At 51.1% G+C, this 23,603-nt stretch overlaps 2 protein-coding genes across 2 annotated transcripts; both read left to right on the forward strand.

Annotated features, from left to right (window-relative positions):
• Window positions 1–3,885: 3,885 nt before the first annotated feature.
• IUM83_09906 (necrosis inducing-like protein NPP1 type) lies at window positions 3,886–4,605 on the forward strand (the record flags this gene model as incomplete). Its single annotated transcript, XM_067934381.1, has 1 exon — window positions 3,886–4,605. One exon carries the CDS (start codon window positions 3,886–3,888, stop codon window positions 4,603–4,605), a length of 720 nt encoding a protein of 239 aa, XP_067793436.1.
• Window positions 4,606–20,762: 16,157 nt separating this feature from the next.
• Window positions 20,763–23,603, forward strand: IUM83_09907 (Retroelement pol Polyprotein; the record flags this gene model as incomplete). The annotated part of the gene is made up of 2 exons (XM_067934382.1): window positions 20,763–22,177; window positions 23,255–23,603. 2 exons carry the CDS (start codon window positions 20,763–20,765, stop codon window positions 23,601–23,603), a joined length of 1,764 nt encoding a protein of 587 aa, XP_067793230.1.

Genomic DNA, 23,603 nt, shown 5'->3' on the forward strand with positions numbered 1-23,603 from the left:
AATTAACTATACTTGAATCCACAAGTATAATTTCAATTAAATACAGACACCAAGTAGCTAGGTTAAGGTAAAATGCGAACTATATTCATCTAAATTGATCTTCCTCCTACATCTGCTAAAAATATTTTATCATCTATGAAAGGGGTTGACAGCGGCTGGCCCGCCAATATGCAGGTCTCTGATTGGTAGAAAGATGCTGCTTTCTACCAATAGGATCTTTGGTTATGTGTGGACTACTCATGGCGGTGGTCCACTTCAATGTAGCCATTGGTGTGACTTACATCATCGTGAGGAAATCTCTAAAACTGCTAACAGAAACCTATCTGTTAGAACCACAAGATACTATTGTCACGCACAAGTGACAGTTGTCATGCACAAGTGACAGTTGTCATGCACAAGTGACTGTTATTACTTGTGTTTGTAACCCCGTTGCACCATCCCCCCGTTAAGCTTAGACGTGTCGGTCCCGACACGTCAATTAATATTGACTGCTTGTCAATTGTTTGTGTTGGGGAGATCCGTGATCATCCGCAATGAGGACGACCAAGCTGAAGTCCGCCGTTGCAACAGAGGGTAAGCTCTCTGTTGCTGAGTAACATGGAGGGTAGCACTAGGTGCGCTGCTACCACGGGGACAGACAACGCAGTGTCTGTGCACAAATCGTCGATGTCGACCGCGTCTGTGCGTTGACATCTCCAAACGAATTCATGTTGCTTACCGTGATCCGGTTAAGCAAGCGTCAAAGCACTTCGAGTCCTTCTCGAAGCGAGGCAAATATTAGCTACTCCACGCAATTGCGGTGGAGGCTGGTGTCCGGCGCTGTGCGCACTGTTTGTTCCACGTGGCGGTGCGTATTAGCAACCGCGACCTCAACAGGTACACTATATGTATACCTGAAAGCCTCAATTATCTCCGTGCTAATTATCGAGCACGCGAGCCGTCGGGCGTTGTTGGTTACTACAGCGCTCGCACTACCTTCTTGCTGGTAGTGCGTGTTGGGTTTCGTACTCCTTCACCATGTCCGGAACGTCTTCCATCAGGATGTTCCGTGGTTCCCACGTGTCGTGTTGGGGAGGAAAACCTCTCCAGCGAATGCGAAAACAATACGGACCTCGGATTGTTTCCTATGATCAACAACTCGCTGGACGATCCAGCGAATTTCTCCGCGTGTGTCTCGCAGCGGTAGCGGAGGTGGAAGAAATACGCCCCGATGGTCAACGTCGTGTTGACCTTCATCTCGTGTCGCTCCCCGACCGGGTGACGGTTGTGGAGTACCTTCAGAGCGCGGAGGTTGCCGGTCTGTACCATCGTGCCCCGGCTGTGGCTGTCTCCCAGACCGCCTTGAACGTGCCGGTCGGGCTGTAGGCCCGACTGTATTAACTGCGAGGAGGGTTTCCCCTGCCGAATCTTTATCTTCGCGTCAGTCGAGCCATGAGGCTCGTGCTGGAGGTATGGCTTTAACCGCCCGACATAAAATGTCGGGTGGAGCCGCATGCTAGACGGTATGTCTAGCGTGTATGCGTTACCGTGGCGTGCCATCACCGTGCATCGCCCGATGAAGCGCGGAGCAAGCTTATTTGTCCCGAAATAGGAAACGGCATGATTAGGCAGGTTTTGAGTAGATAACAAAAGCGATGACCTCACTTTGAATTCATTTGTGTTGCCCCTGTCAACATTATCGGCATTCAGCTTCTGTCTATCCACTGAAGTTGCAATCGCGTCCTGGACAAACCGAATTACGGCTTGGCTGCGAAGGATTAAGTCTATCGCATCCGAGCTGAACGAGTTCAGCTCGCTATCCGCAAGAAGACCGGCCTTTGCGTGCTTCTTAGCGGTGTCTGCGCCCTGCGCAGACCCGTGGTCCTTGTTTCTTGTCGAGTCTGTACCCTGCACAGACTAGTTCTCTATGTTCTGGGTGTCGGCGCCCTGCGCCGACCCCTGGTTTTTCCTGCTAAGGTCTGCGCGGGGCGCAGACCTGGTTGTCTTGTTCCTTGTTGTCGCAACTGACACTGTGCAGGTGTCAGTGGGTTTCTGCGGCTGCTGTGTTGCAGTCGTAGATCCCCCCCACTTAAAGTGGAAGCCATCACTCCGAGTAAACTCGGTAGACGTGGATGCCGCATGACATTCACGTAAAACGGTGTATGCCGTCGAGGCATGCACTGAGTTGTTGATGGCAAACTCTGCCATGGATAAGCACTCGCTTCAGTACTGGAACGAGTGGTCGTAGCTCTTCAAAGTGTCGACGAGCACGCGATTCACGCGCTCGGTTTGACCGTCCGTCTGCGGATGATCCGCAGTCGACATGGAAAGCTGGCTCCCAAGAAGTGTAAACACTTCTTGCCACAGGTGCGCTGTGAAGCGCGGGTCTCTGTCCAACACGATGTCGGTCGGCATGCCATGATGTTTAAACACCATGGCAACGAACAGACGGGCCGTCTGCTTCACGGTCACTTCTGCTGGCACCGCTGCAAGATGCACCATCTTGCTGAAGCGGTCGACGAAGACCACAACACCGGTGTTCCCTCCGCTGTCCGGGGGAAGACCAAAAATGAAGTCCAAAGACATGGACTTCCAGCACTCCGACGGAGTCGGTAGTGATTGCAAAGCAGCTTGGGCGAATGGCACAGGCTTTACTCGTCGGCACACCTCGCAAGCAAGGACGTACTTGCGCACCCACTTATACTGGTGGTGCCAGTAGAAGTCGCGCGTGAGAAGGACGTATGTCTTCTCACGATGGAGTTCATCATTCTCGGATGTTTGTTCGGACATCCTCATAGAAGGTCACACGCACCGGTCAATAATTTCTACCCAGAACTAAACTCACTCCGCACAAACTTGCATATCGGTGGAAGTGTGCAAAATAGATTCTCCTGGAACTAATTTCGGGGCCAGTTTCTCCGGGGCTACAAAGTTTCAGAGGTAAACAGATCTAATTTCGGGCTTCGTATTCGTAAATTTAGGTTTTGGAGACTATTAAGTCTCGAAATCGGGCCAATACCTATTTGGGAGTTAACTTCGGACGATTCGATTCGACGATTTGTCGATTCTTGAACCCACGGCGCCAACGATCTATTTTGCGTTTGATTCTTCGACGAGCCAGCTTTTGGTCATCAAGACGAGCGTTATCATCCGGCTTTTGGTGATCAAGTGCAGCGATACGATGGGGCGTTATCATCCGGGAAAGTCTACTAACATACAGTAGGCTGTATACAGATGCTAGAATATAGCATCTGTATAGTATGTATTATACAACAACGCCCGCTGAGCATGCTGGGTCTCTAATCGCCATTTCCAAGGAAGGTCATTTCCAGAAACGAGACGATTGGAACTGGTTAGCGATTGGTGAGGGAGATGCAGCCACGCTGAGCGAGTTCACATGCCGTATATTCAAGTTACGTAGGCAGGGCATTGCGAGCGAACGGTCGTGCAACCCTGTTCAAGCTGAAGGTAATGCTCTCCCCAAGAGGGAACGATCGCAGTCGAGAGTCAATGCCCGTGTGCCCTCTCATTTTTACCGTTATATCCAAAAAGGTTTTCCTTGAAAATGGCTCTCCCAGCCTCAGAGTCGTGTTTTAAAGTGCAATAAGTTGTACTTTTATCTAAAATCGACTGCTACGTTACCATCGATTTTGCTGTTCCCCTACACACATACCAGATATGCAATCCATAGTTGCCTTGTGCTATCGCTCGCGTCAACCGATTTTTCGTTATACTTGAGAAAGATCTGTCGGCACTACATGTACTGGCTTCCCATCAGGGTAAAACCTGGCGATTGTATACGCACAAGGTTGTATTGTAGATGCAATCGATAAAAGAGCCTCAGCTACTCACTTTTCAATCTTCGGCAAAGACCGAAAGCGCCTCCCACCACTTCAGCAGCGCCTAATGAAGATCGGGGTTGTTTTCATTACGGGTTTCTGCGCACTCGCCACCGTGCACGCTGCCACTATCGACTTCGACATGGTGCAGCCGTTCGCGGAGCCTAAGCCCGTCTCGATTTCCCAGAAAGCAGCAGTCAAGTTCAAGCCGAGTTTGCTTGTGGGTAGCGGGTGCGACCCGTACCCTGCCGTCAACTACGCTGGTGATACTAGCGGGGGGTTGGAAGAAACGGCAAGCAATGGAGACTGCTCGGGCTCGCCCTTTGGTTCGCAAGTGTACAGTCGCTCTGGGTGGTTCAACGACCAGTGGGCTATCATGTACGCGTGGTACTTTCCCATGGATAGCAGTGCTATCAAGAAATCCGGTGTCCGTTATGACTGGATTAACGTCATCGTCTGGCTCGACAACCCGGCGGAGAAGAACCAGACCATTCTCGGTGTGTCGACATCGATTGAGGGCACCACCTACAACTCGTACAAACCTGTTCCAGCAAAGTACTTGGACGGTACGAGCACCAAGGTGCTCTACTTCGCCGATAAGCTTGGCTACCATACTGTCGACTTGACCGCCGAAGCTGGAGGAGACTTCCAAGATCTCATCCACTGGTCGCAGTTGACTCGCAAGGCCCGCGCCGCCCTCGAAACCGCTGACTTTGGCTCAAACACGCCAGTCCCATTCAATGACGCCAACTTCGACGATAACCTCAAGAGGGGCTGGTTTGCTTGATCAAGCACGACGCGAGAGCGTAGCCTCCCCACCACCACCACGTCTTCTTTTGTTCCAATTTTCAGTTTGTAGTTTCGAGCCACTTTAGAATTGATACGGACGTTATTTGGAAGTTCCCGAAATAAAACGCAGACTGATCTAACACAATTCTAGGCAAATAGTGTGTACAGTTCTCGTGTAGAGCGACTGGCGTTGATGCTGACAGGGGAGGTTCAACGGGATTCGATTTATCCGATTCCAACTTTTTTTTACTATAGTACAGTATGAGGAACAGACTTCACTATTGAGCTACCGCGAAGATGTCTGGGGGTGTTGCTCTACCATGACTTGCTTATATTACTCCTCGGGAGTAACTTTTCGGCCTCTGAGTGTCAGAGGTTCTGACATAAGCATCCACTACTGTGAAGCTGAGCACTATCCACTGAGCAGCCTAGTCCTTCGGCCGTTCGTGCAATTTAACCCAAACGTGGTCAACGGGCCCACTAGATCTTGTGAAGAGTGTATCGCGTGACCCCTGAAGTATCGATCCAGAACAATGGCACCAACCTCTAGCAGCGTCAGGTAACCGTGTGCTAAGTCCCTGACCTCTTCCACATCATGATCAACTGCCCAGGTCTCGGATGGACGGACACAGGGGAAGACGATCTCACGGTTTCCTTACATTTTTTTCTGGAAGCATTAGCATTACTTATAGTATCGTACCACGTGTCCATCTAACTACGTGATTCATGTACTACGTAGTATCAATTGGTACCCACTCATCCAGAGTGTCGATAAATGAGACCGTGACAGACACCCGGGTACTAATCAACCCGGGTACTAATTGCTATTGAGGTACACCACTGCAGACAACATCTGTATGATGAACCCACATTTGCTTCCTGGAAGTGAGATACGAAAAAGTTATGGCCGTCTGAAAAACGTATCTCCTTTCGGAAGCCGAGAACTCAAAAAAAAGATAAATTGGTGATCTACACGTAACATCGCACTGCGGAGCCAATGGTGGCGTCGGTTTTGTTCGATTAAAAATGCGACTACCGCGTCGCCGGTATCATAAAGCTCACTTGGTATTATCCGACCACAGTAACTGTTACTATCACCAATACCAAATCAAACTATACTTAATAAGTACAAGCCATGCGCCGCCGCTACGCGGCGTTAGGTCTATGGTGGGTCCCAGTTGGGTGGGCCCGCCAAAGCCAAGCAACCATGTGCGCTCAGGGGGAATCAATTCGATTCAATCGAACCCGCGACCTTATGATTGTTCTCTGGATTTTATCCATAGGCGGATGCCACTCAGGTGCCAATATAGGCTTATGAAATACCCTGTTGAATATGGTCTGTGATGTAGATGATCTGCTCGTGCGCAAATCTAGTTACTTTGAAAAGCCTGCTTGTTTTACAAATTATGTTGACCCATCCAGTTGAGATTGAAATAAAATACCTACTTTTATGCATACCTCTAAGCCACGATAATACCTGTGACAAATGATTATCTGCTTACTTAAGCGACATCCGTTGGATTTTTCTCTTGTCGGGCAACTTGGAGAATGTTGAAGTTAGTGTCACATTATTCTGTTGTTATATAGCTTCCGACACAGACCTCTTTTCTACCGTTTTCTCTACGCTCAAGCTCCTTCATTCGTACAAAAATGTAGGAGCTTCTGACCCCCCCCCTCCCATTAGGACAGTAGGGCAGTGGAGAATGGGAATCGATTATTGGTCTTCTCAACTTGCTAAGTAGTAGTGCTAAATATGGCCGTATTCGCAATGGGGTTCACGCTCTTCTTTATAGGGTTTCCCCTCCACAAGGAGGGATTACACGCGCGCCAACTTCGATTCAAACTTGGGCGCGAAGCCGCTCCAACTCAATCTGCATCATTATTTTTCTCCTACGACTCGCAATTTCACGTCGCCCCTGATAATATTCCACTCTGTCGTTGGCGAGCTTTGTGTCAAGACTGCCTTGGAACCTACATGGAATCCTACCAAACTCGCCTAGTGGGCATCTGCTGAGTTCAAGACGCCATATATGTCGGGGCATTTGTTAGCGCAACCAATACTTCAACGGCGTAGACCTGAGGTCTCTACTTAACAATGGTTTGCATCAACTACGTTTACTTCGACTTTGTAACTCGAATATTTGATGTGGTCCACCCTAGCGAAAACGGTAGGATCCTGTAAGGCCGAGGCGAAGAACTTGTACGCAGAGGCCGCGAGAAAAGGTGGACCGCGATGCCCGAAGCGTGTAGGCAGTTGGAGGTAAAATGTGAAGTGAGATTATTTTGGTTAAGGCCCTGTGACCGGCCGTCTGGGCAGTGCCCATGGCCGAACTAAAACAATGAAATTGATTGGTCAATTCACTTCAAGTTGAAGTGGATTGACGTGTACCATACTGGAGGTCAATATGACCAACAGAGGTAACGCGCAACTTGTGCGTGTTTCACTACTTGGCTTCTTGTCTTTGCCTAATATGAATGAATGTACCATAGAGAGATGGTGGGCGACCAATGCTTACGCCCCCACCTTGCTCTTGAAATTAAAGGGCCGCGACGTGCTCGGTGACGAGCACGTCTCGGTCCTTACATCCTCCCGGGTTTGACTTCGCGTTGATGGCGCTTGAAGTCGTCCACGAGAACTTTCCAGTGAGAGACGTGCTTGATGGCTTTTTCGAGTTCCCACGAAGATTCGTGGTCTGGAAGACCATGCCACTTGACAAGCCACTCAGTCTTACGATTGAATTGGCGCTTGCGTAGAAGCTTCTCGACAATGTTGAGATCTTCTCCAGTGTCTTCATCCGTGATGATACGAGATGCTTTTGGGAGAACACGAGTCTCGAACTTGTCCGGTTGGAAACATAATGACTGAGAACGTCTACGTTGAAAGTACGGTTCAGTGATTTCATACTGCGTGGCAAAATCAGACGAGCTGCGTTGTCGTTGATCATACGGTTGATAACGAACGGACCACCTTTACGCGCCGCCAGTTTCGCACGTCTGACGTCAATGTCCTTCGCTGCATGCTTGAGTGGAATACGACGTGTATCCAGCACAACCAATTCTCCTTGTTTGAATTGCACATCGCTTCGACGTTGATCGTAGTACTTCTTTTGTGACGCTTGAGCCTTGAGTAGGTGTTCCTTGGCTTTGCCAATGATCTTATCACGTTCTTCCTTGAAACGGTTTGCATATTCGGATAGTCCTTGTTGAACTTGAACTGTAGAGACTGTGTAGAAAATGTACCGAAGGGGTTACGTTCCTTACGGCCTGTGTCTACTTCAAATGGCGAAAGTCCAGTAGAAACACTGACTAGTGTGGCTTGAGCACACTCAATCGTTCCCGATTTGGCAGCCCAGTCATCACCATGATACGAGACCTTGCAACGAAGTGCGTCTTCTAGTACTAGGTTTTGACGTTCGGTTTGACCGTCAGCATGAGCTCGATATGATGTTGTCATATTCAACTGTACACTCATGATCAGTGCAAGAGTAAGTCCAAGAAACGTGAAGTGAATTTTGGATCACGATCACCGAAAATCACAGCCGGTACTCCATGATGCCGAACGACACTGTCCAAGAAGTAATGAGCAATTTCTTCGGCATCATCGGTAGTGTCAACTCCACAGTAATGTGGACGTTTGGACAACTTGTCCACGACGGTCATGATAGCATCATAGCCGTCCGATTCTGGCAATCCAGTAACAAAATCCATGGAGCCAACTTGTAGTGGGTCTAACTTGACTCACTACTTTAGCATACACGTTGCGCAACGTGTATGAGGAAGCGTAAGTACTTAGTAATTACTTAGGTTAATTATATTTGAATACACAAATATAAGTTAAACAAGATAGGATTCCAAGTGACTTAGATTAGGTAAAATGAGAACTGTATTGTTTGTAAATTGATCTTCCTCTAAAATCTGCTAGAACTGTTTATCATCTATGAAAGGGTTGGCAGCGGCTGGCTGTCAGAGCCCCGCTAATATGCATCTCTCTAATTCGTAGAAAGATGCTGCTTTCTACCAATAGGATCTTTGGGTAGGTGTGGACCACTAATTGTGGTGACCCACTTCCATGTATCCATTGGTGTGTCTTACACCAAGGTGAGGAAGTATCTAAAACTTTTAACAGATAACCTATCTGTTAAATTCACAAGTGGCTTGCAGCCACTTGTGCGTGTAACCTCGTTACACCATCCCCCCCTTAAGGTTAGACGCGCGGGGTCTCCGCACGTCAATCTTCGGAATTGACCATTCGTCAATTCTCCGCGTTTGGAGAAGAAATCCGCGCTCATTCAACGATGAGCGCGCCTCAGAAGAAGTCCGCAAAGTCGATGGGGAGTCATCTCTCCATCGACGACTACTTCGAACGCCAGAAGGCGAAGTACGGTGACGTCGTCGACTTCGACGACGACGATGAAGACATGGAGGGCGAGGAGGACTCGCCCTCAAAGCGTAAAGACTCAGTGTCGAGCGAATCGCTCGACCTTCATGCGAAGAACATTCGCCCGCGTGAAGGGGACGAATCGGACGCTTCGAGCTCGAAGCGTTCGCGAACTGAAAGCGACACCCCACTCGCTTCCGCTGGGGCTCTCAGTACTCCGCGCGCTGTAGCTGCAGCGCGTGATTTTAAAGCTCAAGGCTCTCCGCGCGCTGCGCCTGCAGCGCGTGATCCATGGATGCCGTCCGCGTCCGAGATCGCGGACCGGTATGGGAACTCGGTACCTCCGAATGAGGTGCCGCTGTACGTATGCAGCGCCATCAAAGATGACGCTGTAGCTGCCGAGCTGCACTTTGATGCGGAAACGCATCAAAGGCGCGATTATTACGTCGGACTCTTTCATGAGTTCCGATGGTTTCAAAGCAAGAAGACCTCTTCTCGCAGCAAAGTGCCCGAATGGCAGGCACTTTGTCAAAGTTGGAACGCCTTTGTTGAAAACTTCAACAAGATGCCGAGTGCTTACCGTGATCGGATTAAGCAAGCGCGTGATCGCTTCGAGACGTACTCGAAGCGTGGAAAGCTGGAGCAACTTCATGTTGCTGCTGAGGAGGCAAATGTGCCGTGCGCTGTGCCCGAGGGCTTTCAGTGCACGAAATGCTTTCCAGGCGCGGTCCGCTTGAGCGACCGTGACCTGAACGGGTACACGTCGTTCCGTGTGCCCGAAAGTCTCAAAGGGCTCCGAGCTAAGTTCTTAGCACGTGAGGGTTCGGGCGCTAGCGATGACCGCAGCGCTCGTACTACTTCCGCTGTGCCAGCGCGTACTGCTCCTCGTACGCCCTCACCATTTCCGGAACGTCCTCCAGCAAGACGTTCCGCGGCTCCCATGTATCTCGATGGGGAGGAAATCCTCTCCAACAAATACGAAAACGAGCCCCTTGAGGGTTCGTTTTCGGGGTACTATGGTCAACAATCCGCTCAACAATCCAGCGGGTTGAGCCGCGGGCGTCACGGATCGGCGGAGGCGGGGGTGGGAACACGCCCCGGGTATGATCAGCCCCGGGCTGATCAGTATGCGCCTCGCCACGACCGGGTGACCGCGTGGAGCGTCTGCAGGGCGCTGAGTTCGCCGCCCTGAAGCAGGAGCTGGCGAACCAGAAGACCCAAGTCGCGGCGGTCTCGCAGACCGCCTCGAATATCCAGGTCGAGCTGGGGACCCAGATGAAGGGGTTGCTCCAGCGCGTCCGCGCGCTGGAGGAGAGGCTGCTCGTCGCCGAGGCCAAGTCCTCCGCTTCTGCCTCGGCTCCTGCCGAGGCTTCGGGTCAGCCGAGCTAGATGGCTCGTGCTGCAGGTATGGCTTCAGCCGTCCGACGTAAAAGGTCGGGTGGAGCCGCATGCTAGACGGTATGTCTAGCGTGTATGCGTTACCGTGGCGTGCCATCACCGTGCATCGCCCGATGAAGCGCGGAGCAAGCTTATTTGTCCCGAAATAGGAAACGGCATGATTAGGCAGGTTTTGAGTAGATAACAAAAGCGATGACCTCACTTTGAATTCATTTGTGTTGCCCCTGTCAACATTATCGGCATTCAGCTTCTGTCTGATCCACTGAAGTTGCTAATTGCGTCCTGGACAAACCGAATTACGGCTTGGCTGCGATGAAACTGATTGCATTCGAGCTGAAGTCATTCAGCTCGCTATCCGCAAGAAGACCGGCCTTTGCGTGGTTCTTAGCGGTGTCTGCGCCCTGCGCAGACCCGTGGTCCTTGTTTCTTGTCGAGTCTGTACCCTGCACAGACTAGTTCTCAGGCGCAGACCTGGTTGTCTTGTTCCTTGTTGTCGCAACTGACACTGTGCAGGTGTCAGTGGGTTTCTGCGACTGCTGTGTTGCAGTCGTAGATCCCCCCCCACTTAAAGTGGAAGCCATCACTCCGAGTAAACTCGGTAGACGTGGATGCCGCATGGCATTCACGTAGAACGGTGTATGCCCGGTCGAGGCATGCACTGAGTTGTTGATGGCAAACTCTGCCATCGATAAGCACTCGCTCCAGTATTGGAACGAGTGAGCGTAGCTCTTCAACATATCGACGAGCACGCGATTCACGCGCTCGGTTTGACCGTCCGTCTGCGGATGATCCGCAGTCGACATTGAAAGCTGGCTCCCAAGAAGTGTAAACACTTCTTGCCACAGGTGCGCTGTGAAGCGCGGGTCTCTGTCCGACACGATGTCGGTCGGCATGCCATGATGTTTAAACACCATGGCAACGAACAGACGGGCCGTCTGCTTCACGGTCACTTCTGTTGGCACCGCAGCAAGATGTACCATCTTGCTGAAGCGGTCGACGAAGACCACAACACCGCTATTCCCTCCGCTGTCCGGGGGAAGACCAAAGATGAAGTCCAAAGACATGGACTTCCAACACTCCGACGGAGTCGGTAGTGATTGTAACGGAGCCTGCGCGAATGGCGCAGGCTTTACGCGTTGGCATACCTTGCAAGCACGGATGTACTTGCGCACCCACTTATACTGGTGGTGCCAGTAGAAGTCGCGCGTGAGAAGGACGTATGTCTTCTCACGTCCGAGATGTCCCGCAGTCGGGGCATCATGATATTCGTACATGATCCTGAGTGGCAGGTCATGATCGTTCGGTACGACAACGCGATCCGCGTTGTCGTCGACTGCATTATAAAGAAGCAGTCCGTCGTGCACCCGATATCGGTGTGCACGCGTACGAAGGTGTTTGGGTAACTTCTGACGAGCCTTGTCAGAAGGTGTTGTGCCATAGGCCAACAAGAGTTTCGCGTCCGCGTCGTGCACGTACGCGGCCTTCAGGTCGTCCAACAGAGACGACGTGGGTGTGCTCGATCGCATGGCGTCAATGGCATTGACGTCAGCAACTTCTGCGTAGTCCGGCCGACGTGATAACGCTCGGCCACTACATTCAATCTTCTGGGTTTGTATTCGATCCGGAAGTTATACTCCGCAAAGAATGAAAGCCATCTCGCCATTCTTTGTGATATGTGTGGCGATTTCACTGCGGTGCGCAGTGAAGCGTGGTCGGTGTAGACCACAAATGGTCTACTCCCAAGCAAGTACACTCGGAACTTTGCGAGTGCATACTTCATGGCAAGGAGTTCCTTGTCATGTACCGGATAGTTGCGCTCAGCTAGTTTCAGCTGACGCGATTGGTAGCAGACGACACGATCACGGCCCTCGTGATCGTGCTGCATCAACGCGCATCCGATCGCGAAATCGGATGCGTCGCACACTACGTGAAATGGGCGATCTTGGTCAGCCACTGCCAAGATCGGCGCCTCAGTCAAGCCCCGCTTGACTGCATCGAATGCCTTTTGGCAATCGGGTGTCCAATTCCACACAGCTTCTTTCTTAAGAAGCTGTGACAGCGGGCGGATCTTGCCCGCGTAATCCTCCACGTACTTGCACAAGTACGTGGCCAAGCCAAGGAACTGCCTCAGTTCCTTGACACTTGAAGGCGTTGGCCATTCATTTATCACTCGGACCTTTTCCGGGTCAGGGCGAACACCATTTTTCCCTACGAGACACCCGAGGACGGGTATCTCGCTTGCCCCGAAGATACACTTCTTCAGGTTCGCGTAGAGCTTACGCTTTCGCATTAGCTCAAGTAGCTTCCGGAGATGCACCCTGCGCATCTCTACGTCAGTCTTCCCGTCCACAGCCCGGCTGTGGATGAACACATCGTCGAAGTAGCTCGGTGCGAAGTCGCGCACCGAGCGCAACAAGTGCGTCACGCACCTGTTGAAAGTCGCAGGGGCATTCTTAAGCCCATGTGGCATCACTAGCCATTCCCAGAGCATGCCGCTTGGCGTGCTCACTGCCGTGAGAGGGATATCGCTCTCACGCATTAGGATTTGATAAAATCCATCTCGCAAGTCGAGAGCACTGTAAACGGTGCTCCCGGCCATCGAATCGATGATAACATCTTTTCGTGGTATCGGCATCTGCGCCGGCACCGTCGCATCGTTCAGCTTGTTATACGCATGAACGATGCGCCATCCGCCCTGTGGATTTTTGACACAGAACGTCGGAGCACTGTGCGGGGACTTTGATTCCCGCACTTGTCCTGCTTTGCGACGACTTTCAAAGAAGTCGTCGATCGCTTTTACTTGCTCTCGCGGCAGTGGCCACAGCCGCGTGACACAGTACTTCGTGCCCGGCACGAGATCAATCTCGTGCTGAATACCCTTATCCTGTGGAAGCTCCGCAGGAATCACTTCCGGGAGTACGTCTTTGTACTCCCTCAACAGTTCGTAATAGGGACTCGACTTCAGCGAGTCCCAACCTTGTTCCTCGAAGCGCTCTCGCTTCGTCTTCGCACTGAGAGTGTCTTCACTCTCAGTGGTACTTCCCATGAAGAGCTGCCTCAGCTCTTCACTCTCGCTCTCCGTTCTTTCGCTGTCCGAACGAACGCAGACCTGCTCGATGCGTCCATCGTGCTAGTCGCGCGTGAAGCGCTTCCAGCTCATGACTGGAAGCGAAGTCAACTCCGACGCTGTCGTCGGAGGATTAGCGAGTTCCATTTCCTGATACTGGAATCCAGTATCGGTGCGCGTCAAGACGCTTAGCGTCTCGACGTCCGGCGTCACCGCCTCAGTTTGCCCAGCAGACTGTTCTCGTGACGTCTCGGTCCCGGCCAAGACTTGCGCAGCGTTCCTAGCATGCGCCGTCTTCTTGTTGTGCGGAGCCGGGCTCCGCACAGCTGTTCTTCTGGTCCAGACCCGGTCGTGGACAGTTGTTCGCCGGCGGACCCTGTCCGCGGGCGCGCGGTATCAAGCCCGGCTTGACCGCGTTTTCCTTCGTGCAGCCCGGCTGCACAGTAATGTGTCCCTTCGCCGGCAGACCCTGTCTGCGGGCGCGCGATATCAAGCCCGGCTTGATCGCATGGCGCTTCGTCGTGCAGCCCGGCTGCACGACAGCATGCAAATTGCGTCAGTGCGGTACGTTTGCAACCGTCCGCACTGTTTGCAACGTCAACTCCCGAAGTTGACACGCCTTCATCACCTCGACGCCATTCATTGGCGGAGTCCCTCAATACCGAGGGTGCGTCGACTCCCGGAGCCGACGCGTCGTTGTCGACCTGACCTCTTCGGGTCAGGGACTGTCCCTTACACGCTTGAACGCGAGTGTTGGTTCCCGGAACCGACACATCTTTTTCTTCCGACGTCGGCAGCCTTGCCGACGTGGATTCTGTGCGCGCCCTCGCGCACCCCGTGGGCACTCCGGGACAGCAGCATTAAGCGCTATCTCGACTGGTAAACCGCGCGCACCTGCTGGTGCGTGCGCTGCGGTAACAGGGCCATCGCTCTCTGTTCCGCTGTCGCGTCCGAAGCGCACGAGCGTGCGCTTCTTCCAGTCTATCACCGGATCATGCCGTGCAAGCCACGGCATGCCCATTACCACGTCGAACTTATCGTCCAGGTCCAGGATGATAAAGTGTTCGACAAACACTCGTTGTTTGTACGAGCAGCGCACGTTCACGACGCGCTTCTCGGTCTTCACGATGGCACCTGTTGCCAGTCGTACCTCCAGAAGACTTCGAGGTACGTTTACCTCCTCGAAGTCAAGTCTCGACAGGCTTCGTAGTCGAACAAAGTTGTTCGACGCGCCTGAATCTACCAAAGCTCGAAGAGAGTCACTCGCTCTCTTCGAGTAAACCTTCAAGATGACTAGGTTCGGCCTGTCATCTTGCTTCTTGCAGCGAGAGCTAGTCTCACTGGGGGCTGCAGTCCTCAGAGTCGCGTGTCCGATATCGGCACGCGTGACTGCATTACCAGTATGGCGCCCCGCGCCTACTGGATGTTCGCGTTTTTTGTTGGTCCGCGGCGATGCCTAGCATCGCCACGACGGCCACCTCCAGGGGGCATGGGAGCTGTGCACTCCCGTGCAAAGTGACCGATCCTTCCGCAACGGAAGCATCGCACGTTACCTCCCTGCTGCTGGTAACCAGCAGCCGTTGCATTCGAGAGGTCCATTGGTTCCGGACCTCCCGTCCTCGCTACCGGGCGCGGTTGCGGCCTCGGTACATTTACATGGAGTTTAGCCTGCCGCAGGCTAAACTCTTCTTGCATGGCAAGGGTGATTGCAGCTTCGAGAGTACTCGGGTACTCTCGGAAGAGATAGGTCTTCACGGGCCCATCTCTAAGTCCTTTCATGAACGTGACGACCTTGGTCGCCTCGTCAATCGGGTTAGTCACGATATTTGATACCAAATATCGTGCGCGCTGCGCGTAAGCATGGACGTCATGCTTACCCTGCTGAAGGTCGAGGAACTCCGCCCTCGACCGGAACTCGTTTTGCGGGGGCTCAAACGCTTGTTTGAGCTCCTCCTTGAATACTTCGTACGTGCTGAAGCACGTAGGATCGGAGAGTCGGCGCCCATACGCCCAACTCCTTGCGCGTCCGCCAAGGCAGGACATGGCGAACGCGACATTCGACAGCGGGTCGACGATACGTCGAGCCGCTATGGCTGTGTCGAGCTCGACAAGCCATCGGAGGAGAGGCTCGCCCTCTCTCCCCACGTAATTGCTTACGCTCAACTTTAATGATTGAGCACGCGGTGTCGTCCCTGACGGCGCCGTCATTGAGGAAGCAGCATCATGCTGCTCCTTCATGATGAACCCCAGAGCGACACCATGTTGTTCCGTCGGCGATAGCGTACGCAGCATTGTAGCTATCGCCGCTTCTCCAATGACTGTTGACAGTCGTTGGAGGGCTTCCCACTCTGGGTCAAACAGGTGGGGGCAGTCAGCGCGTGCAACATGCGTTGCAGGCGTGTTGGAGCTCTCCATGGGCACCTCCGTGCTCATGTGGTTCTCGGCTCCGCGTTCGTACACCGCGTACGAACGTCAAGCAGTCGGTCGTTGGACGGACTACAAAGTGCTACCAGGTGTAGTGGGTCTAACTTGACTCACTACTTTAGCATACACGTTGCGCAACGTGTATGAGGAAGCGTAAGTACTTAGTAATTACTTAGGTTAATTATATTTGAATACACAAATATAAGTTAAACAAGATAGGATTCCAAGTGACTTAGATTAGGTAAAATGAGAACTGTATTGCTTGTAAATTGATCTTCCTCTAAAATCTGCTAAAACTGTTTATCATCTATGAAAGGGTTGGCAACGGCTGGCTGTCAGAGCCCCGCTAATATGCATGTCTCTGATTGGTAGAAAGATGCTGCTTTCTACCAATAGGATCTTTGGGTATGTGTGGACCACTCACTGTGGTGGCCCACTTCAATGTATCCATTGGTGTGTCTTACACCAAGGTGAGGAAGTATCTAAAACGTTTAACAGATAACCTATCTGTTAAATTCACACGTGGCTTGTAGCCACTTGTGCGTGTAACCCCGTTACACAACTTCCCAACATTCCTTAGGAATCGGAATCGGAATCAGCTTGCCATTCTTCTTGGCGTTGCTGTGATTCCAACGTGTGCATGTTTCACAACTTTGCACGTAGTCGGAAACGTCTTCATGAAGCGACAGTAGTACCATTGCTTGATGCGGAGGTACGTACGACGAATTCCTGGGTGCGCAGCAATACTGGAATCATGAAATTGCTCAATAATTTTTGTCCTTAAACGATTGCGCTGCGATCTCGGGACACAAAGTTGCATCACTTTGGTCTCCTTGTCGTTGAAACCTTCGGGTGGTGTAACAACCACTGACATGTACTGTTGTCCGTGTAGGTGTTGAAATGACGACCATAGAGGTAATAACGCAATTTCTCTAGCGACAGCTTGATCGCATAGAGCTCCTTCTCATGGGTAGGCCAATTTTGTTCATGGATACCCAAATTCTTTGAGAGAAATGCTAACGGATGATCATGTCCGTTGTGCTTTTGCGAAAGCACCCCACCCACACAATATCCTGAAGCATCGGTTGTCACGATGAATGGAAGTGCAAAATCAGGTAATATCAGGACTGGGGCGGATTGCAATTCTGATTTCAGCTGGCTGAAGGCGATATCATGCTCCTCATCCCAGTTCCATGTATGGTCCTTTTTAACTAGAGGTACAAATGGCAAGGCAATTGTCGCGTAGTTGTAAATGAAGCGACGGTAGTAGCCTGCGAGACCCAAACAGCTTTGTAATTGCTTTTGGTTTATGGGTACTGGTCACTTGGCAATCACTTCCCTCTTCTTGGAATCCACCGCAATGCCTTGACTTGAGACAGGCAGACGATGGCTCTCGTTGCAGGCAGCAGAAGCAAAAGTACGCTCACAGACCTACAATTTGATAACGCGCTGGCCGATCCTCTGTGTGAGGGGTGGTTCAGGAAGCATTTGAGGTGTTCTCGCCGTTCGTTTCTTGAAATCTGTTGTTTCCGTCGGGCCCGAGGCATCGTGTTTGCTAATGCTGCGGTCAAGCAACAGAGAAGAAGGTCGCTGCTGCACTCGATTTCCAAGCGTCTGTGAGCGGCTTTGTGGATACTGCGGATGCGATTGGAATTACCAACACCTACGTCATTGCTATCGTCGACGAGGTCGTTCGAGTACTCTACGAAGTTGCAGACGATGTAATATGCTTCTCACGTGATCTCCTCGGAGCTGCAGTCCGCCCTGTTCCGAATTACGGCTTCGACGGGGTCTCTTCGGAGCCGCAAGTCCTGAGTCGGGCTCCGGTGGCTCCGCTTGGCAGGTTTCCATGCCGGGGAGATGGGCATCTTCCTGTGAAGCGGTAGGCCCCATTGGATACTGTAGTAATTCGACAATCGACCCTGCTTGCGCGTCCGGGGATGCCACAGGAGGAGGCAGCCCCTGGCTTCGCGGACTTCTCCGCATGGCAGAAGTTGGAAAGGGGAAGTGGAGATGTGGGCTATCGTCATAATTGTAACGTCAAGTTATGTCTTTTCGTAATTACAACTAACCTACCATCTGGCAGTAGATGGAGATACCGCGACCAGCGCACCTGGAGATGGAGGTGGAGATATACTGAAGATCTCCAGTAGGGAAATGACGCGACCAGGCCCTTAGAACACGGTTAACGTAGCTTACCAACGGCAGGGATATATAGATACCACGAAGCGAACTATACAAACGCATCGAACGAGTTCTGTTTCATTGCCTGATCGCACTGAAAGCAATTCCGTATATTCCAATATCAGATCTGTTCCGTATATGATCACAAAAAAATCCACCTTGACTTTCACGAAAGGGATAACTATTACTTTTTACTTATCCCTTTCGTGAAAGTAGAACCCATTTCGCTTTTCTCATTTAACTCGTGGCATCTGGTGAAATCGATCTTTATATTTGGGTTTTCATTGGCAGGGGCAAAAATCATAGGGTGAGTTAAAAAAATTAGGAGAGACGTGACGGGGACGAAAATTGGGGGAAATCTATGGATCTCGAGCTCGAGGTATCAAAAATAGTCATTAGTGTAAATGGGTAGCACAAATTAAGGTGTCCCACCAAAATTTGGTCAAAGAGAATATTGATAACTGACAGTCAATGACTGGGGCTACCTAAGTGCAAGAAGGTGTTCACTACACCGTATTGACCTCAGCCTCCAGGTGTTCACTACACCATATTCGCCTCAACCTCCTCGAACGATTCAAAATCTTGTTCAGGCAGCGGCGGAATCCCGAGGAGTGGTTCATGTTGAGAGGTCATTTAGAACAATGAGGAGAGTACTGGACGCCCTCTAGTTAAATGCGATGAAGCTTTCGCGGATGTGCAATGCTGAATTAGACGCTTTCTTTTCGATTTATTTGTAGTCAACGCATGTACACACTGGTCCTGGGAGACTAGCTTGCTGGTCACAAACTTTAGCGAGAGTAACGCTGTGCAATGGTGCAGTGGTTTGGCAACACACGTTTTTATCTAGCACAAAATTCGCGTACGATTACATGATTCTAAGTACGGGCATCTACTGCGAGTGCTTTGCAGCCACACTTTCTGCCCAGTAATTCGCAGTTAAATTTGAATCAACAGCTTCAATTTCATTTCATACCCTCACATACATACACTTTCACTGACTATACCCCTTCCAGCTCCACCATCGTCGTGAGCGACAGTAGCAATGTGCAACCATAGAGAAGTTGTATTAAGTAATTTAATGTTTGTTGTTGATATCTATAAAATAGTTGACGCTGTGAAATCCATAAACCCAAATGCGCTCCGGCATCGACACGATTCTGTTCTCGAAGCCCCCGCTGCTAGAGCGACAAGCTTGGCAGCATTTTTGTATTAGCATTGAGGTGCTGCATCAGAGTTTGAAACGACACGAGCAAATTTCATTTTGTATAGCTCTAGCCTGCTCCACAACTTGCACTCCCAGACCATAGCATTGCCTCTAGTTCAATAACAATACAGATTCGCGACATTACGAGAGTTCACCTTGTGACACAGCGACACCACAGAGGGATATTTCTGAACATTGTTTGCGGATAAGTCAGGTACTTAGTTTGTCTGAGGCTAACCGCACAGATCTTCTCCTCCAACGAAAAAACAATCAAGTAGAAAAAATTGGTCTCCCGCCAAGGTGCAGCAATGTCTATAGGTTACGTGTTGAGCATGCTGCTCTACACAGCATTGACCAAATTTTGGTGGGACCTTAATTTGTGCTACCCAGTTACACTAATGACTATTTTTGGTACCTCGAGCTCCCTAACCTCGAGTTCCATAGATTTTCCCGAAAATTGGGGGAGGGGGGGGGGGTTCGCCTACTTCTTAGCCTGAACAACCAGAGCGGCAATTATTCCTAACAGGGTAGGAGTAAAGGTTGTTGACTTCTTGGTCGAGAAAGTAGACGTATTGCTCCTAGTGACTTATATTCTGTCTATAATATCACTTTCTTTTGTTGCCGTCAACTATTCTGGATTGAAAAGCTTGGACAACCGAATGAGAACTTCAACCGGAAGACTAGTTTTACCTAACCAGGGGGTGGGCTGGGGGCGCCTCAAGGCGCTGGGATTTATTGATGCGCACAAAAGTTTCTGTTTTGTAGTGGCACCGAAAAATTCCTCACAACATAACCTTCTCGAGTGCGGCAAAATGGCAAGAGGAATTCTTGCCAACTTCAGACCTTTTGCTTGGAGAAGCAAGCAGTAAAGCAAGCACATATTTTCTCCTTCATCGTATCGTTCTCCATATTGTCTGTGACTCGTGCACCTCTAGTTGGGCTCTCACACTGTACCGCTCCCGATCATTCCAAGGGATGTTACGCAACGACGCATTGTGTTGTATTTTCCTCATCTGTTCGACGATCGAAGATTTACTCGACACAAATGATGACTTCAATGTGATCTACCGCTGGACCGGACTGCGCATATTCAAGTATGTACCCTGTAGGTGCAATGGGTAACAATCTATTTGTATGAGTAGCTAGACTCCTACATGTCCTGGCAGTGCTGAAGGTTTTCTCGCTTCCTTAGCAGGCTCCAAACAAAAATGAATCATTCTCACATTTACTCTCAAGTCCACAAGTCTCCTCCACTCCCCACCCTCAACTACTTCCTCGTATTTCGTACTCTTCCAAGCTCACCAACCTTCGCCTCTCCGCACCCCGGCAAGTTGCACTCGGCCGGCTGAGCCCCGAGGAGTGCAACAATTGGTAGCACTTGCTTCCGTCCGTGCAGGATTGGGAGAACTTTCGTCGACTAACAAGAACCGGTGACCGGGTGTGAGCCGTCGCCCACCTGTGTGAAGAAAACGTAGGTCGTCACACCTACCAGCAAGCAGTATGGAGCAGACCGCCCCTGCTTGGGATGCAATGACTGCAATCGCCCGTCTCGCAGAGACGATGGCATCGCAGCAAGAAGAGCTGCGCAATCTCGTGAATACCCTGTCGAATAACCCGTCCAAGGAGCGCCGAGTGGAGGGCATGTCCATGCCGACGTTCTCCGGCAAGAAGGGCGATTCTCTGGACCTCTTCCTGGATCGGGTCCTCATGTACCTGGAAGCAAAGAATATTGACTACCATGCTTCCCATAATCAACAACGAGTCGTGGCAATGGTGGCCTCCCACCTCAAGGAGCCCGCTGCGTCTTGGTACTACGCGTCGAAGTCGTCATTGACTACGATGGACACGCTGGCCGAAGGCCTTCGTCGTAAATTCGTGCCTATCGACTTACAAGAACGTCTCCGCAGCGAGCTACAGCAGCTGCGACAACGCAAATGCACCGACCTCGATGACTACATTGCGAAATTTCGGCAATTATTATCGCAGATTAGAGGTATGGGCGACCTCGACCAGGTCACGTGGTTTGTACAAGGCCTCGTGCAAAAGACCCGCGAAGAAGTCATTTATCGTCGGTGCCAGACAGTTTCGGACGCTATGGCAGTAGCTCAGCAGTATGAGCGGTCGCACCCCAACAACTATACTGATCGGATTGAAGGAGCCAATCGCTGGGTACAGAGAGGACGCTCCTCAGCTCGCTTCGCACGTCCACGACTCCCACCACAGAGTAATCAGCCGGAGCCCATGGAAATTGGAACTGTGCAGGTGTCACGCGAGGAGTGTCGCCGCAAGCGACTATGCTACTACTGTAAACAAGCAGGCCACATGCTCAATCGCTGCCCCAAGCGCGGTAATGCTCCAGCTAACAGGCGTGTGTACATCTCACAGATGAGTTCAAACCGCGCCAGTCACGTGTCTACTGCTGAAGCCGCTGATGCTACTCCCGCGACCAGAGTAATTCAGTTCAACATGGCTCGGGTCCGCGTGGATGATCGTGGGAAGCCACGCCAAGTTGAGCTGCTTCGCAAAAATGCAGTAATCAACGGCAAGTTGGTTCGTATTTTGATTGACAGTGGCGCTGATACCAATTCAATTCGACCCGGCTACCTGACAGGGCAATTGACCGAGCGCAAGGTAAACATTGAAGGCTTTGATGGTGCCCGCATGGAGAACGTTATGGTGAAAGAAGGGGTGTGCGAGGTTACGCTAGACCAGCAGCGTTTCTCGAAGGTCAACTTTACCGAGTTTGACTTGCCAGCTAGTCATGACGGGATCCTCGGAAAGCCGTGGTTGACCCAGTTTAATCCTCGTATAGACTGGATAACGCACGAGATCACGTCGGACACTCCTTCGGTCACGCCAACCTGTTGCTTTTCTGTGCTGAATTTGTCCACGGCGTACAATAAAGTTCCTCACCGGTCCGATAAGTGCGGTTCCCCGATGAAAGGGGAGTTGCCAGACCTTCCTCCGCGGTCGACATTTGGATTTGCAGCGATTCCTGACATGAAACACGCATTCTACGTCAAGGTGAAGCCATTGCAGCTGAAGTCTACATGGCCTCGATACGTGCAGTCAATCCTTAATGCGTTTAGTGACGTAGTGCCGGACACCCTACCCGCGGGGCTTCCTCCACACCGTGCTGTGGAGTTCGAGATCGCGTTGAAGCCTGGAGCAATGCCACAGAATCGCGCTCTATTTCGTCTGTCAAAAATGGAGCAAGATGCGCTCAACATTTTTGTCGCTGACATGCTGGAGAAAGAGTGGATTGAGCTCTCAAACTCTCCGTGGGTCTCAAACGTGTTCGGAGTTCCGAAGAAAAACCCAGTGACTGGCAAGGCTCCAACTAAGTCAGAATGGATAAAGGCTGGTGATCCCACGCAGCCGATCCGCTGGGTAGTGGACAACAGATTTCTCAACAGCCAGACTCTCGTGCCTAAAATTCCGATACCGCACATCGATGAGCTATTTGACAGAATGAGTGGTGCAGTCTTCTTTTCTACGCTGGACCTAGCCCAAGGCTATCACCAAATGAGGGTGAAGCCGGCTAACAGACCCTACACAGCGTTTCTTACACACAACGAGACTTACCAATGGTGCGTGGCTCCGATGGGGTGTTGTGGAATGCCTGGAATCTGGTCTCGCTTAATGCGCTCGCTATTCGACCGATTCGATTTTGTCGTAGTTTACCTCGACGATATTTGCGTGTTCTCACGCACCGCTAGTGAGCATGAAAAACACTTGCATCAAGTATTTGAAGTACTCCGTGAGCAACAGCTGTATGTGCGCCTCGCGAAATGCGAATTTGGACAAGTCACCATTGACTTCTTGGGGCACACAATCTCTGCTAACGGCCTAGCGGTTGACTCAAAAAAGACGGAGGCAATTGACCAGTGGTCCGCACCGCAGAATGTAAAGGAACTACAAAGTTTTCTAGGTCTGGCGGGATATTATCGTCGCTTTGTTCGAGATTTCGGCAAGCTTGCCATGCCTCTTAGCAATTGGGTGAAGAAGGACTCCGAGTGGTACTGGAACAAGGAACAAGACGCTGCTTTTACAGCAATTAAGGCTGCTTTGCAGGTGGCCCCCGTTCTGCGACTTCCTGACTTCTCGCTGCCGTTCTGCATCACGACGGCTGCGTCGGGCTATTGCTGTGGTGGAGTGCTCTCTCAGGTTGTGAATGGAGAAAATCATCCCCTGGCCTTTTATTCAAAGAAGCTTTGCAAAGGCGAACTCAACTGGCCGCCTCATGAAAAGGAGCTGTTTGCAATTTTGCTTGCACTTAAAAAGTGGTACCACTACGTCTACGGCTCGCGCTTTACCGTGTTTACCGATAATTCAGTTTGA

The sequence above is a fragment of the Phytophthora cinnamomi genome (assembly GCF_018691715.1).
Source record: "Phytophthora cinnamomi strain GKB4 chromosome Unknown Contig29, whole genome shotgun sequence".
Lineage (NCBI taxonomy): Eukaryota > Oomycota > Peronosporomycetes > Peronosporales > Peronosporaceae > Phytophthora > Phytophthora cinnamomi.